General features: G+C 55.3%; 1 protein-coding gene across 1 annotated transcript in view; it reads right to left on the reverse strand.

The window, feature by feature from the left end:
- The window catches only part of SPMIP7 (sperm microtubule inner protein 7), a 36,515-nt gene that overhangs the window by 18,041 nt on the left and 5,945 nt on the right, over positions 1 to 12,529 (reverse strand). Inside the window, exons 2-7 of the mRNA XM_070425230.1 lie at positions 12,043 to 12,140; positions 10,797 to 10,873; positions 8,770 to 8,908; positions 7,083 to 7,150; positions 6,312 to 6,353; positions 5,487 to 5,594 (exon numbers count right to left, since the gene is read on the reverse strand). Of these exons, the coding sequence (XP_070281331.1) occupies positions 5,487 to 5,594; positions 6,312 to 6,353; positions 7,083 to 7,150; positions 8,770 to 8,908; positions 10,797 to 10,873; positions 12,043 to 12,140 (532 nt within the window). The remainder of the gene's footprint in view (positions 1 to 5,486; positions 5,595 to 6,311; positions 6,354 to 7,082; positions 7,151 to 8,769; positions 8,909 to 10,796; positions 10,874 to 12,042; positions 12,141 to 12,529) is intronic.

The raw sequence follows: 12,529 nt of genomic DNA on the forward strand, positions 1-12,529 counted from the left end.
CCCCCTCACACAGCACACCTCACACCGGCACACAGGGCCCCTCACACAGGCCCCCTCTCACAGGCGCCCCTCACACAGGCACGACCCCCTCACAGGCGCCCCTCACACAGACACACCTCACACAGGCCCCCTCACACAGACAGCCCCTCACACAGGCCGCCCCCTCACACAGACAGCACCTCACACAGGCGCCCCTCACACAGACACACCTCGACACAGCAGGCGCCCCTCACACAGCACCAGCCCCCCTCACACAGGCGCCCTCCTCACACAGACACACCCTCACACAGGCGCCCCTCACACAGACAACTCCCTCACAAGAGCGCCCCTCACACAGCGCCCCCTCACACAGACCACCTCACACAGGCACCCTCACACAGGCACACCTCACACAGGCGCCCCTCACACAGGGCTCACAGGCAGCCCCTCACACAGGACACACCTCACACAGGCGCCTCCAGGGCCTCACACAGGCACACCTCACACAGGCACACCTCACACAGGCGCCCTCAAGCGCTCACACAGACACCTCACACAGGGCACGACCCTCACACAGGCGCCCCTCACACAGAGCACACCCTCACACAGGCGCCCCTCACACAGCCACACCCGTCACACAGGCACACCTCACACAGGCGCCCCTCACACAGACACACCTCACACGACGCACCCTCACACAGGCCCCCTCACAGGCGCCCCTCACACAGGGCAGCCCCTCACACAGGCGCCCCTCACACAGACACAGCCTCACACAGGCGCCCCTCACACAGGACACACCTCACACAGGCCCCTCACACAGGCGCCCCTCACACAGCGCCCCTCACACAGACACACCTCACCCAGGCGCCCCTCACACAGGCGCCGCCTCACACAGGGCACCCTCACACAGGCGCCCCTCACACAGACACCCCTCACAACCACTCCACAGGCGCCCCTCACACAGAGACAGCCCCTCACACAGGCGCCCCCTCACACAGCCACACACCTCCACACAGGCGCCCCTCACACAGGCACACCCTCACACAGGGCGCCCCTCACACAGCAGCACACCTCACACAGCGCCTCACAGACACCTCACAGGCGCCCCTCACACAGACACACACCTCACACAGGCGCCCCTCACACAGGCACAGCCCCTCACACAGGCAGCACCTCACACAGGCGCCCCTCACACAGACACACCCTCACACAGGCGCCCCTCACACAGACACACCTAGCCCCTCAGCAGCCCCCTCACACAGGACTCACAGGCCCCCTCACACAGGCGCCCCTCACACAGGACACACCTCACAGGCGCCCCTCACACAGGCACACCTCACACAGGCGCCCCTCACACGACACACCTCACACAGGCGCCCCTCACACAGACACACCTCACACAGGCAGCCCTCACACAGACACACCTCACACAGCGCACACCTCACACAGGCGCCCCTCACACAGGCGCCCCTCACACAGGCACACCTCACACAGGGCCCCCTCACACAGACACCCTCACACAGGCGCCCCTCACACAGACACACCCTCACACAGGCCGCCCTCACACAGGAGCCCCTCACACAGGCGCCCCTCACACAGACACACCTCACACAGGCGCCCCTCACACAGACACACCTCACACAGGCCCCTCACACAGGCGCCCTCACACAGGCGCACAAGGCACCCTCACACAGGCGCCCCTCACACAGGCGCCCCCTCACACAGGCGCCCCCTCACACAGGCCACTCACAGGGCCCTCACACAGACCACCTCACACAGGCGCCCTCACACAGACACACCTCACCGGCACCCTCACAAGGCGCCCCTCACACAGGACACCCTCACAGGCGCCCTCACACGGCGCCCCTCACACAGGCCACACAGGCGCCCTCACACAGACACCCTACACAGGGCCCTCACACAGACACCCTCACACAGGCGCCCCTCACACAGGACACACCTCACACAGGGCCCACACAGACACCCTCACACAGGCGCCCCTCCACAGACACACCTCACACAGGCGCCCTTCACACAGACACACTCACAAGGCGCCCTCACACAGACACACCTCACACAGGCGCCCCTCACACAGACACACTCACAGGCGCCCCTCACACAGACAACTCACAGGCGCCCCTCACAGACACACCTCACCCAGGGCCCTCACACAGAACCCCTCACACAGGCGCCCCTCACACAGGCGCCCTCACACAGACACACCTCCACAGCACACCTCACCCAGGCGCCCCTCACACAGGCGCTCACAGGGCCCTCACACAGGCGCCCCTCACACAGACACACCCTCACACAGGCGCCCTCACAGACACCTCACACAGGCTCCCCGGGCCAGCAACAGACACCCCTCACACAGGCGCCCCCTCACACAGGCGCCTCACACAGACACCTCACACAGGCACACCTCACCCAGGCGCCCCTCACACAGGCGCCCCTCACACAGGACACAGCCCTCACACAGGCGCCCTCACACAGACCACTCACACAGGCGCCCCTCACACAGGACACACCTGCACTACAGGCGCACACACCGGCTCACACAGGCACACCTCACAGGCGCCCCTCACACAGGCGCCCTCACACAGACACAGCCTCACACAGGCGGCCCCTCACACAGGCGCCTCAGCCCCTCACACAGACCACCTCACACAGGCGCCCCTCACACAGACACACCTCACACAGGCGCCCCCTCACACAGGCGCCCCTCACACAGGCACACCTCACCCAGGCGCCCCTCACACAGACACACCTCACACAGGCGCCCCTCACCCAGGCGCCCCTCACCCAGGGGCCCCTCACACAGGCGCCCCTCACACAGGCGCCCCTCACACAGGCGCCCCTCACACAGGGGCCCCTCACCCAGGCGCCCCCTCAGAAAGCCTGGATGAGACCGAGAGGAAGAGCCGTGCTCGCCCAGCAGGACGGAGCCCCCCTGCACGCAGCTCCCCAGCTCGCCGGCCCCAGGACTGGACTTGATGCAGACGCCATCACAGGCACTGCTGTCAGCTCCACGTGGTTTAGAGAAGAGGCATATTCTGTTCAGAGACCCCATCTGTGCACTGAAGTCACCAAGAGGGCCAGCGGGGCAGGCACAGAGTCTGGTGGAGATGACGTCTGTGGGGCAGGGGACAGGGAGGTGGTCGGGAGGAGCCCAGGGTGGTTAGAGACATTCCTGAGATGCTGCGGGAGGGGGGGGGGGGGGGGGGGGGGCAGTGCTTACTTGTTACTCTACTCCATAGGGAGCAGGGAGCACTGCATGTTTGTATCCCTATTTCATAATGAAATCGGAAGCACTTCTTTGTGAAATGAGGGACATCCATAGAACAACAATAAAGATAATTTTTTTTTAAAGGGTTAAGTAAGAGTATGTTCAAATGGAAACCTAATCTAAGGAAGAAACTCTGCACCTCGCGGGCCCTCTAGTGCCCGACCTGGGTAACTGCAGTTAACGTCCTGATCCCTCACTGATCTCCAGGGCAAGGGAAACCCACACACACACACACACACACACACACACACACACACACACCCCAGGTGACATCACACACACAGGCTGTGCCCAGAAGCAAAGCACCAGCAGCCGAGACACGGCCAGAGGGAGGACGCCCCCGAACCACCTGACAAGGGCCCAACACCCGAAGTTTATAAAGAGCTTAACACCACTCAGCACCAACACACACCAAACCATGCAACTCAGAAATGGGCAGAGGACCCGGACAGACACTTCTCCCAGAGGACACACAGACGGCCAACAGACACCTGAGAATAGATGCTCAGTGTCACTGACTGTCAGAGAGAAGCCACTTAAAACCACGAGGTCATCACCTCACACCCGTCAGCAAGGCCACGGTCAATACACCAGCAAACACGTGCAGGCGAGGATGCGGAGGAGAGATCACCCTGCACTGCTGCTGGGACTGCAGGCTGGTGCAGCCGCCGTGGGGGACAGCGTGGCGTTTCCGGAAAAGACTGGAAATGGACCTGCCTTATGACTCTCGGTCCCACTTCCAGGAATTTATCCAAAAAACCCAAACACTAACTGGAACGCACATGCGCCCCCACGGTCACTGCAGTGTTGCTCACACAGCCTCGCTGTGGAGGCGCCCAGTGCCCTCGGGGACGAGGGACGAAGAAGCCGGTGCTGTGTGCATGGAGCCCCCTCGGCCGTAGGAAGAGGGACAGCTGACCGTCTGCGACAGCATGGAGGGGCCTGGAGGGCGTTACGCTCAGTGAAGTCAGTCAGTCAGAGAAAGACAAGTGCCCTGACTTCACGGACATGTGGAAGCTGGAGAACAGTCTCAGCAACAAACCAAATGGAACCAGACCCACAGATGCAGAGAACAGACTCATGCGGGGGGCCTAGGGGGGGTGAAGGGACCGAGGAGCACAGCTGGGAAGTCCCCCACATTCACGGCGGGGGGGCGGGTGATACAGCACAAGAAACAGCCAGGAAGATGGCGACACGACGCCGGGGCCAGGTGGGCACTGGGAATAGCGAGGGGAGCCCTGTGTCAAGTACACGATTGTCTGGCCACTCAGCTGTCACCCGGAACCAACACATAATAACAATTAAAAAAAACAGAATTAACAGCAAAATGGAGCAGAACGGCCCCTTCCTAATGTGTCCAAGGTAAACAGTGAATTCGCACTGAATGTCAGACATGCTGCCTGGCTGCTCTTCTCTCTTTGAAGGTGACCCAAGGGAATGTGCCCATTTTTGGGTAGCAAAATGCTTCATAAAACTATTCACAATGCAAACGTGCACCTCAAAGGAGAACATTATTAAGTTTTATGAATATTACGCTGTTGAATATTTTTAATTGCTTTGTCCCATATCCTTCCTTTAAAATTTTAGAATGATTCTGTTTAAAGGCATTTCCTTTCAGAACTTACTAGAGGCCAGTGCACAAATTCATGCACCAGTGGGGTCCCTCGGCCTGGCCTGCGGGATGGGGCTGAAACCGGCTGCAGGAGGGCACAGGCCAGGCCAAGGGACCCCACCGGGGCCAGGGAGAGACGCAGGAGGTTAACCAGCCAGGGAGGGACTGTGGGAGGGCTCCAGGGCATGTCTGCCCTGTCTCGCTCAGTCCCGATCAGCTGGACCCCAGCAGCAAGCTCACCTATCGGTCGGAGCATCTGCCCCTGGTAGTCAGTGCACGTCATAGTGACTGGTTGAGCGGCATTAGCATATCATTAGCATATTACGCTTTGAGTGGTTGAATGGCCAGCCAGTCAACCAGACACTTAGCATATTAGGCTTTTATTCTATAGGATGGGAGAATCACCAGCTGATCCCTCCTCTGGACTCAGCCCCATGTCGAGGGCTGAGGGGAGTCTCAGCAACACGTAACCTCCTTTGAACTTCAGTCACTCAGGAAAGTCACCTTTCTCCTCAACCCACGTTCAGAGCTCATTCCTTCACTTACAGTAAAACCCATCACCATGCTTCCTCCTTAACAATAAAGCCGGGCAGTTATGAGGGGACTCACCAGCCTGTGTTTGAGTGAAGGATTTTGGAGCTCCGAGGCTTGGCCAGAGATGTGATGTCCCCAGAGGGGTTGTCAATGTCGTCAGCATTGGTGGCCTGCACGTGGCCGCTGGGAGCAGGAAAAGAAAGGACAGCACAGGTTTCTTTCTAAGAAATACGGACGGAACAAATAAACAGTGTCCTACCTCCCCCAAATTGTTTGCCAAAACAGATCAAAAATTGACAATGCGAAAGAAGAAAGAGAGAGAGAAAGAAGAAAGAAAGAAAGAAAGAAAGAAAGAAAGAAAGAAAAGAAAAAAGGAAGGAAGGAAGGAAGGAAGGAAGGAAGGAAGGAAGGAAGGAAGGAAGGAAGGAAGGAAGGAAGGAAATGATGATGGAACAATTTGCCTAAAAAATAGGGAGAGGTTTTCTTTCTCAGAATAGGAGCTGCCAGGCTCTTGTGAATGTCAGTTTGGACCAGAGTGAGAGGAATGGCTGCCTGTGCTTCTGAGCACAGAAAGGCTGTTTCTGCAGAACTGACAGCCCATCTGCGGCCCTGCACTGAGGCCCTGGGATGACCATCTGTGGATCCAGGGAGGCGGCCGGGGCAAGGCAGGGGTGGGACCTGCAGAGCTAGCAGGGTCCCGGGAGATGGAACCCGGGCCACCAGCAATGGGCCTTTCTGTGCTGAAACCTGTCAGGGCTCTGAGGAAAGTCCTCACACTGAGCAGGCGCCGTGCGAGGAAAGCGTTAGTGTCTGTGACTAGGCATGCGCTGCCGAAAGGAGTGAGGCACAAACAATTAGATGTGGATCCAGTCATTTTAAAACATTGAAAACATTACTTACGTGTAGAGAGGAATGTATTTGCTTCTAGAACTTGGACTCACACTTAGGAAAAGAGAAAATACGGGCAGTTGAGTTCTTGATATTAACTTACAAAACCTCCACTTGTTACAGTATTTCTTTTCCAAATAAAAACAAAGTTTCAGAGCCATCGCATAGGAAGTGGCCTCTACAAGTCTCTAATGTTAAATAGGAATCACGTCAAGTTGGCGTTGTAAGTGAAAACCAAACACTGAACAAACTCGCTCCCAGCTCTCAGGGACACGTGTTTGCTGACGCCACGACCTCGCGCCAACGCGCACCTTCCCACGCATCTTCCTCTGCTCTGCCTCCCTCAGTGATCACACGTGGACTGTGGGTTGTAGTGAGAACCAAAATAAAGGGACTTTCAAAAGCACAAGTGCCATTTTTTAGACTAAATGAAAAAGATTACCTATGTGGAAGGATTTGTAATAAACCCATCATTTTTAGTGTTAGTAGAGCCCTAAAGAAGTCGATGACACGAAGTTTGATAAAAACCATTTCTAATCCCCGAAGCCCACAGCTGCCCCCTTGGAACACCTGGTGTCCTTGGGGCGCTCGGGTGCTGCGTTGTGCCACCTGAGCAGTCCAGCCGTTAGGGGGTAAGAGGCAGGGCCAGGAGGCAGCGGCCTGAGCACCGCGGCGGGTGGAGTCTGCGGCCGCCGGGAAGCCTCCCACGGGGGCTGTGGCACCAACTCCTGACCAACATGCCATCGGGAGGCCTGGGGGAAGCATGTTAGGGATGCGACTTACAAATTGACTGGTTTCGCCGGAACCAAGAAGGGTCTCGTCTGAAATCTGTCCCACAGTCCACCGACCATCTAGAACCAGTGGAACGGGCGACACTTAAAGAGCAAGTCCCTGTGAGGCGGGCACGCCCTCCACCCGCCACTCCTCAGACGCTGGCCCAGGGTCTTCCCTGCCCCGTCACCCCAGAGGCAAGCCCAGGCTCCCCAGGAAGAGCATCCCAGCTTCCCTCACAACTCGGCCGGCTCCAGAGCCACTCCTGGCCTCGGCGCCTTAACGCCAGCTGTGCTCTCACAGCTGGAACCGGCCATATCCTCCTCCTTCAGGACGAAGCCCCGGGAAGGTCTGGAGACTGTGCTGACGTGGATCCACCTTCGTGCCCACTGCCGGGTCTCCCCTTCCCTGCCAGCCCCCGCCCCCCCACCCCCCCGCTTGGAACTGCATCATGTGGGAAGGACTTTGGATAGCCGCATAATTTAACACCATTATCTGTAATAATATGACCAAGACGTAATACTTTCATGCAGCTGAGAAATCCTTAAAAAAATAGCGATAAGTTAGACACTTTCTTTTGTCCTTTAATTGAATTTCTATGTGAAAATCCCCTGCTGAGCCCATATGAAAGCTGTTTTCCTCTCTTAGTATCCTTTCCCTGTAAAAGCTGGAGACGTGTTACAGGATAACATGGGCTGCCGGACCGCTTGGGCCCACGGTGAGGACGGACTGCAGTGTCGCTGGTCCGTTCAGTCCGGCGGGCTTCACGTGCGCACATGACACTCCACGTGGGCACAGGCCCAGGGCCTGCCCGGCTCCTGAGAAGTGAGGAGGGCAGGGAGGTGAGGGCACCCGTGGGAGCAGATCTGCCAGCGCAGAGCAGGGCTGCTGGGAGGCCCAAGTGAGGTCTGAGGTGCTGAAACCTGGTGCGTCCCTGGGACTCAGCCTGCAAGAAACAGCGATGAAGGCGGTGGAAGACCATTTGCAACAGACAGGCCTGAGGAAGAGCGTGGGCCTGAGGTTGGCGAGGGCAGCACAGGCCGCACAGGCCGCACAGGCCGCACTGATGGATGACGGAGGGCGTGGGCCGGGCTGGACGAGGAGGAGGAAGAGCAGGAGAGACGGACTGCGGGGGCCTGTGGGCGGTGAGGGAGCCTGTGCCGGTCAGGGGACAGGCTCACTTTGTCCAAAGTGCGGCTGCCTCCGAGGAGTGAGGGAAAGGGCCTGTGGGAGAAGCTCCGGGCGGTGGAGCGGCCACCGCAGCCCGAGATGAATCGGGTGCTGAGAAATGAAGAGAACGGCCGTCTCTGCAGACCCCGCGGCGGGCTTTGTTTTCCAGACTCAGGCCGTCCCTTTCTGCGCCGAAAGCTCAGCGCTAGCCCTTTCCGGGGAGCCCTGCCCCCAGCACAGGCCTCTGTGTCCTCACCGTGCACTCCTGCTCTTCAGGGTCTAAAGTGAGCAGGCAATGCAAACGCCTTCTGAGAAAGAGGCGTCTTAAACACAACGTCTAAAATATAACAGATCATATAAAGTATTTGAGCTGATCGATAACCTTTATGATTATGGCACTTCCAATCCACACGTGCATAGATGTACTTGTTCTTTCCATAATTCTTAGCAATAAAATAAGTCTTACTATTGCGCAGAGTTTGGGAGTTCAGGTCAGTAAGTGAGACGCGGCGCCCGCGCGGCCCCTGACCTGAGTTACTGCCGGGACCCTCTCATATCTTTTCTGTGTGAAACACTGAGAGACGGGGTCGGCAGCTCTTTCCACTGTGGTCTCCTCTGGGTCGAGTTTTGGCGCCAGCATCTTGTCCCAGGGAACGTTTTCATAAGCTCTGGAAAGTGTTACATGATCGCATTTTATGGAAAACACAAGTTCAGTTGGTCTAGTTCACCACAATATCATACACTGTCCCAGGCAGAATTCTAAGGTGCCCCCCCTATCTCTGCGCCCCCCCCCCCCTATATGCCATGGACAATCACCTCCCCTCAGGTGTGGACGGGGCAAGTGGGTGTGATAAAATATCACTCTCATGATACTTTGTATGGCAACTGCATATGGCAAAAGATTGTGCACATGTAATTAAGTCCCTAATCAGTTGAATTTGAGTTCATCAAAAGGGAGACGATTCTGAATGGGTCTGATCTAAACTGGAGAGTCCTAAAAAGAGACCAAACAGCCGCAGGCACGTCACAGTGTCCTGGGACAAACCCTGTGAGTCCCGCAGCGGCGATGGCCAAATTCTGCTGAGATCGTGCAAGTCCTGAGCTGCCACGGCCTGAACGACCTTGGAGCTGAGGACGTGGCCGTGGCTGGCACCGGGACTCCAGGCGGGGACCTGAGCATTACAGGTGGGGCCTGCACTACAGGACGGTGCGATCAGAAGTGGGGAGGCTTACCGTCGCTCAGTTTGTGGTCATCTGTTACACAGCAGCAGGAAACACACACACTTACACACACCACCCCGTTTACAAAAAGCAGGCATGAGGCGCAGATGCCAGGCTCCAGCTCTCTACCTGTCTCGGGCACTGCCCCCGTGGAGCCCTCATCCAGTCACGTGGCTTTACGTACCCATCTACCCACCATGACACCCGGCAGTATTTCTCACACAGGCCTCTCTCCCAACCCCAGATCAGTGCACCGTCGCCTAACGGACACAGCCACTGGGATGTCCAATGAACGGCCAGACTGGCAGGAGCCTTCCCTCCACCCCTGCGGCACCGCGTTCATGTGTTAAGGATGGCATGTCCACACGTCCAGCTGCACAGCTCAGACCAAGGAGTCACCCGACTCCTCTCCCTACAGACCCACAATCTCCAAGCTGGACACTGCACTGGCTCTGCCTTCCACATACACCCAGAAGCCAACGGCTGCCTCTACCTTCCCACCACCCTGCCCGGGGCCACTGCCCACACCTTCCCACCACTCTGCCCAGGGCCACTGCCCACACTTTCCCACCACCCTGTTCGGGGCCACTGCCCACACCTTCCCACCACCCTGTCCGGGCCACTGTCCACACCTTCCCACCACCCTGTCCGGGGCCACTGCCCACACCTTCCCACCACCCTGTCCGGGGCCACTGCCCACACCTTCCCACCACCCTCCCCGGGGCCACTGCCTCCACCTTCCCACCACCCTCCCTGGGGCCACTGCCTCCACCTTCTCACCACCTTGCCCGGGCCACTGCTATTTGTGTCCTAGATGACAGTGTCTTCTTTATTTTTTCATAGACTTATCTCTATGATGTGAGCTATTTACTTATCATGCTTGTTGCTTAATGTCCACCTCTTTTTAGAATTAGAGTTCTTTGAGATGGTAGAGCTTTGCTTTAGTCACTGATGAATCTCATAGTTTAGGGAATAGACACATAGTAGGTCCACTATGTATTTTTTAAATGGATAAATGAATTCTGCGTCAAGCTTTCCCTGCTCCTGTTTTCTATGATGCTGCACTCACCTCCTCCCTCTCCCTCTCCCTCCCGCTCTCTCTCTCTCTCTCTGAGCATTTCCGTCCTGTTTTGGTTTTCCTTTCTTAGTAATCATAGGTTTTTTTAGATTCTTCCTTGACCTGTTTATGTTAGCAATAACATAAGTAACTAAATATCTCTATCTGATGTTTTCTGAATTTCTCATAGGATTCAGGATAATGTAGACACAAAGGGGCTATATCATTAAGTATAAAATAAAATTTTAAATCAAAATTCTACTTGAAGAAGTTCTTACTTTTGTGTAGAGGACTTATAAAACAAGTCCTTCGCGTCACGTTTCTTGTCTGGCTGTGCAGGGAGCTCTCCATCCTCCTGGAAGCATGAATAGAAAGACCAGCCGTAAACGGGATGGACGAGGCCTCGAGTCAGCTTGCTCCCTCTTCCTTTCTTCCCTTTTCTTCTTCGACGGCACCTTTGGGGTCAACTAGTGTATGCTTCCCAGCTTTCCTCCGCTGCCTGGGAAATTCACATTTTGCATATATTCTCCTAATGATTAAGTTAAAATTCACAAAGATGTATATCAAAGTTAACATAAAGTCAGATTTTTATGAGAAAGCCCTTGAATATTTAATGTTGACAAAGAGCGTTTAATTCCATAAAATTGCAACATTTAAAAAAATCTTCTTTCTTGTCTAATAACACAAGCACATTAGTTCTGAAATATTACCCTCTTCCTATCTTTCATCTCATTTTATCAAAACCAATTCATTGTTAATGCAGCCGCTGCTGCCATCGCTGATGGCCCCTTGCTTACATCCAGCACCACGTTGCCAGTCCCCGCCTGCCTTGGCTCCCTGTGTCCTCCTTGGTTTTTCCCACCGTGGCCCTTGGTTCTGTTCTTTCCACTAAAGTTCAGTTTTCAGTAATTCTCTCACGGATGCGAACTTCTCTAGCCCTCTTTTTAAACTCATCCTCACGTTTGAATGATGTTCTAGACGGACTAGAGGTCTAGTTTATGGTTATGATTATTTAATAACAAATACGTCCCATTGTCTTTGGACGGCACTGAGTTTAATTGCTTGCAGGTGTTCTGTGAGCTCTGACCTCCCCGCCCCCCTCAGGTTACAGTCAGGGTATCTGTATTGGGTTTTTCTACAGTCCCAAGGTAATTTCTTTAGGAGAGGCTATATCTCTGTCATCTGTTTTCAGACTTGTGATGCTTCTTCAGCCTGAGAATTCATGTCCTCTGAGGTGGTGGCTGTCAGCCATGGCGTCCATCAGGCCCTGCAGCTGGAGGAGGTGCGATGGGGGTCTGGATTGGGCCCTACCAGCCTCTACTACTCAGTCCTCCCCCGAAGCATAGCTGTCGGGGAGGCACAGGATAATGCAAGACACACGATGACTGTGAAGGTCTGCACGGCGCCTGGCACATAAGGCGTGTTTTAAAGTGGTAGCTATATCGGCTCAAATTATAAACACCACAGACAATGAACTAATTTAGTTACAAACACTGTGTCACACTCCCCGGGAAGAAGCCTTACTTTACAGGCCGCTTCCTCATCGAACGTGTACGTGTGAGAGACTGAGCACGCTTCATGCCGAGGCCGGGGAGGAGCGACTCTCACTGGGCTGGTCCAGCCTGAAAACAAACAGGATACCTTTCCGTTACCCTGCAGCGAACACTCCTTCCACCAGAGCTTCCTACGAGAAAGCTGAAATGTGTGCTGGGAATTAACTTTTCGGTGGGTTATCCAACAATTTTTCTCATCAGTGAGAACAGGATAGCTCTGAAATTTACATGTTAGATTGTTGTATTAGTGTAGAATTGCTTGTTATTTATTCCTCATTATTGGGAAATTAGGAATTATATTGAGACAAATGAAAACACACAACATAACAAAAGTCATGGCATTTAGCAAAAGTAGCACTGACAGAAATTCATAGGTATAAACCCTTATATTATAGAAGAAAGCTCTCAAACCAACAACCTTCATTTACATCTTACGGAGCTAGAAAAACAACAAACCA

Source organism: Myotis yumanensis, unplaced genomic scaffold (assembly GCF_028538775.1).
Source record: "Myotis yumanensis isolate MYYU_CA2020_CCGP unplaced genomic scaffold, mMyoYum1.0.hap1 SCAF_9, whole genome shotgun sequence".
Classification (NCBI taxonomy): domain Eukaryota; kingdom Metazoa; phylum Chordata; class Mammalia; order Chiroptera; family Vespertilionidae; genus Myotis; species Myotis yumanensis.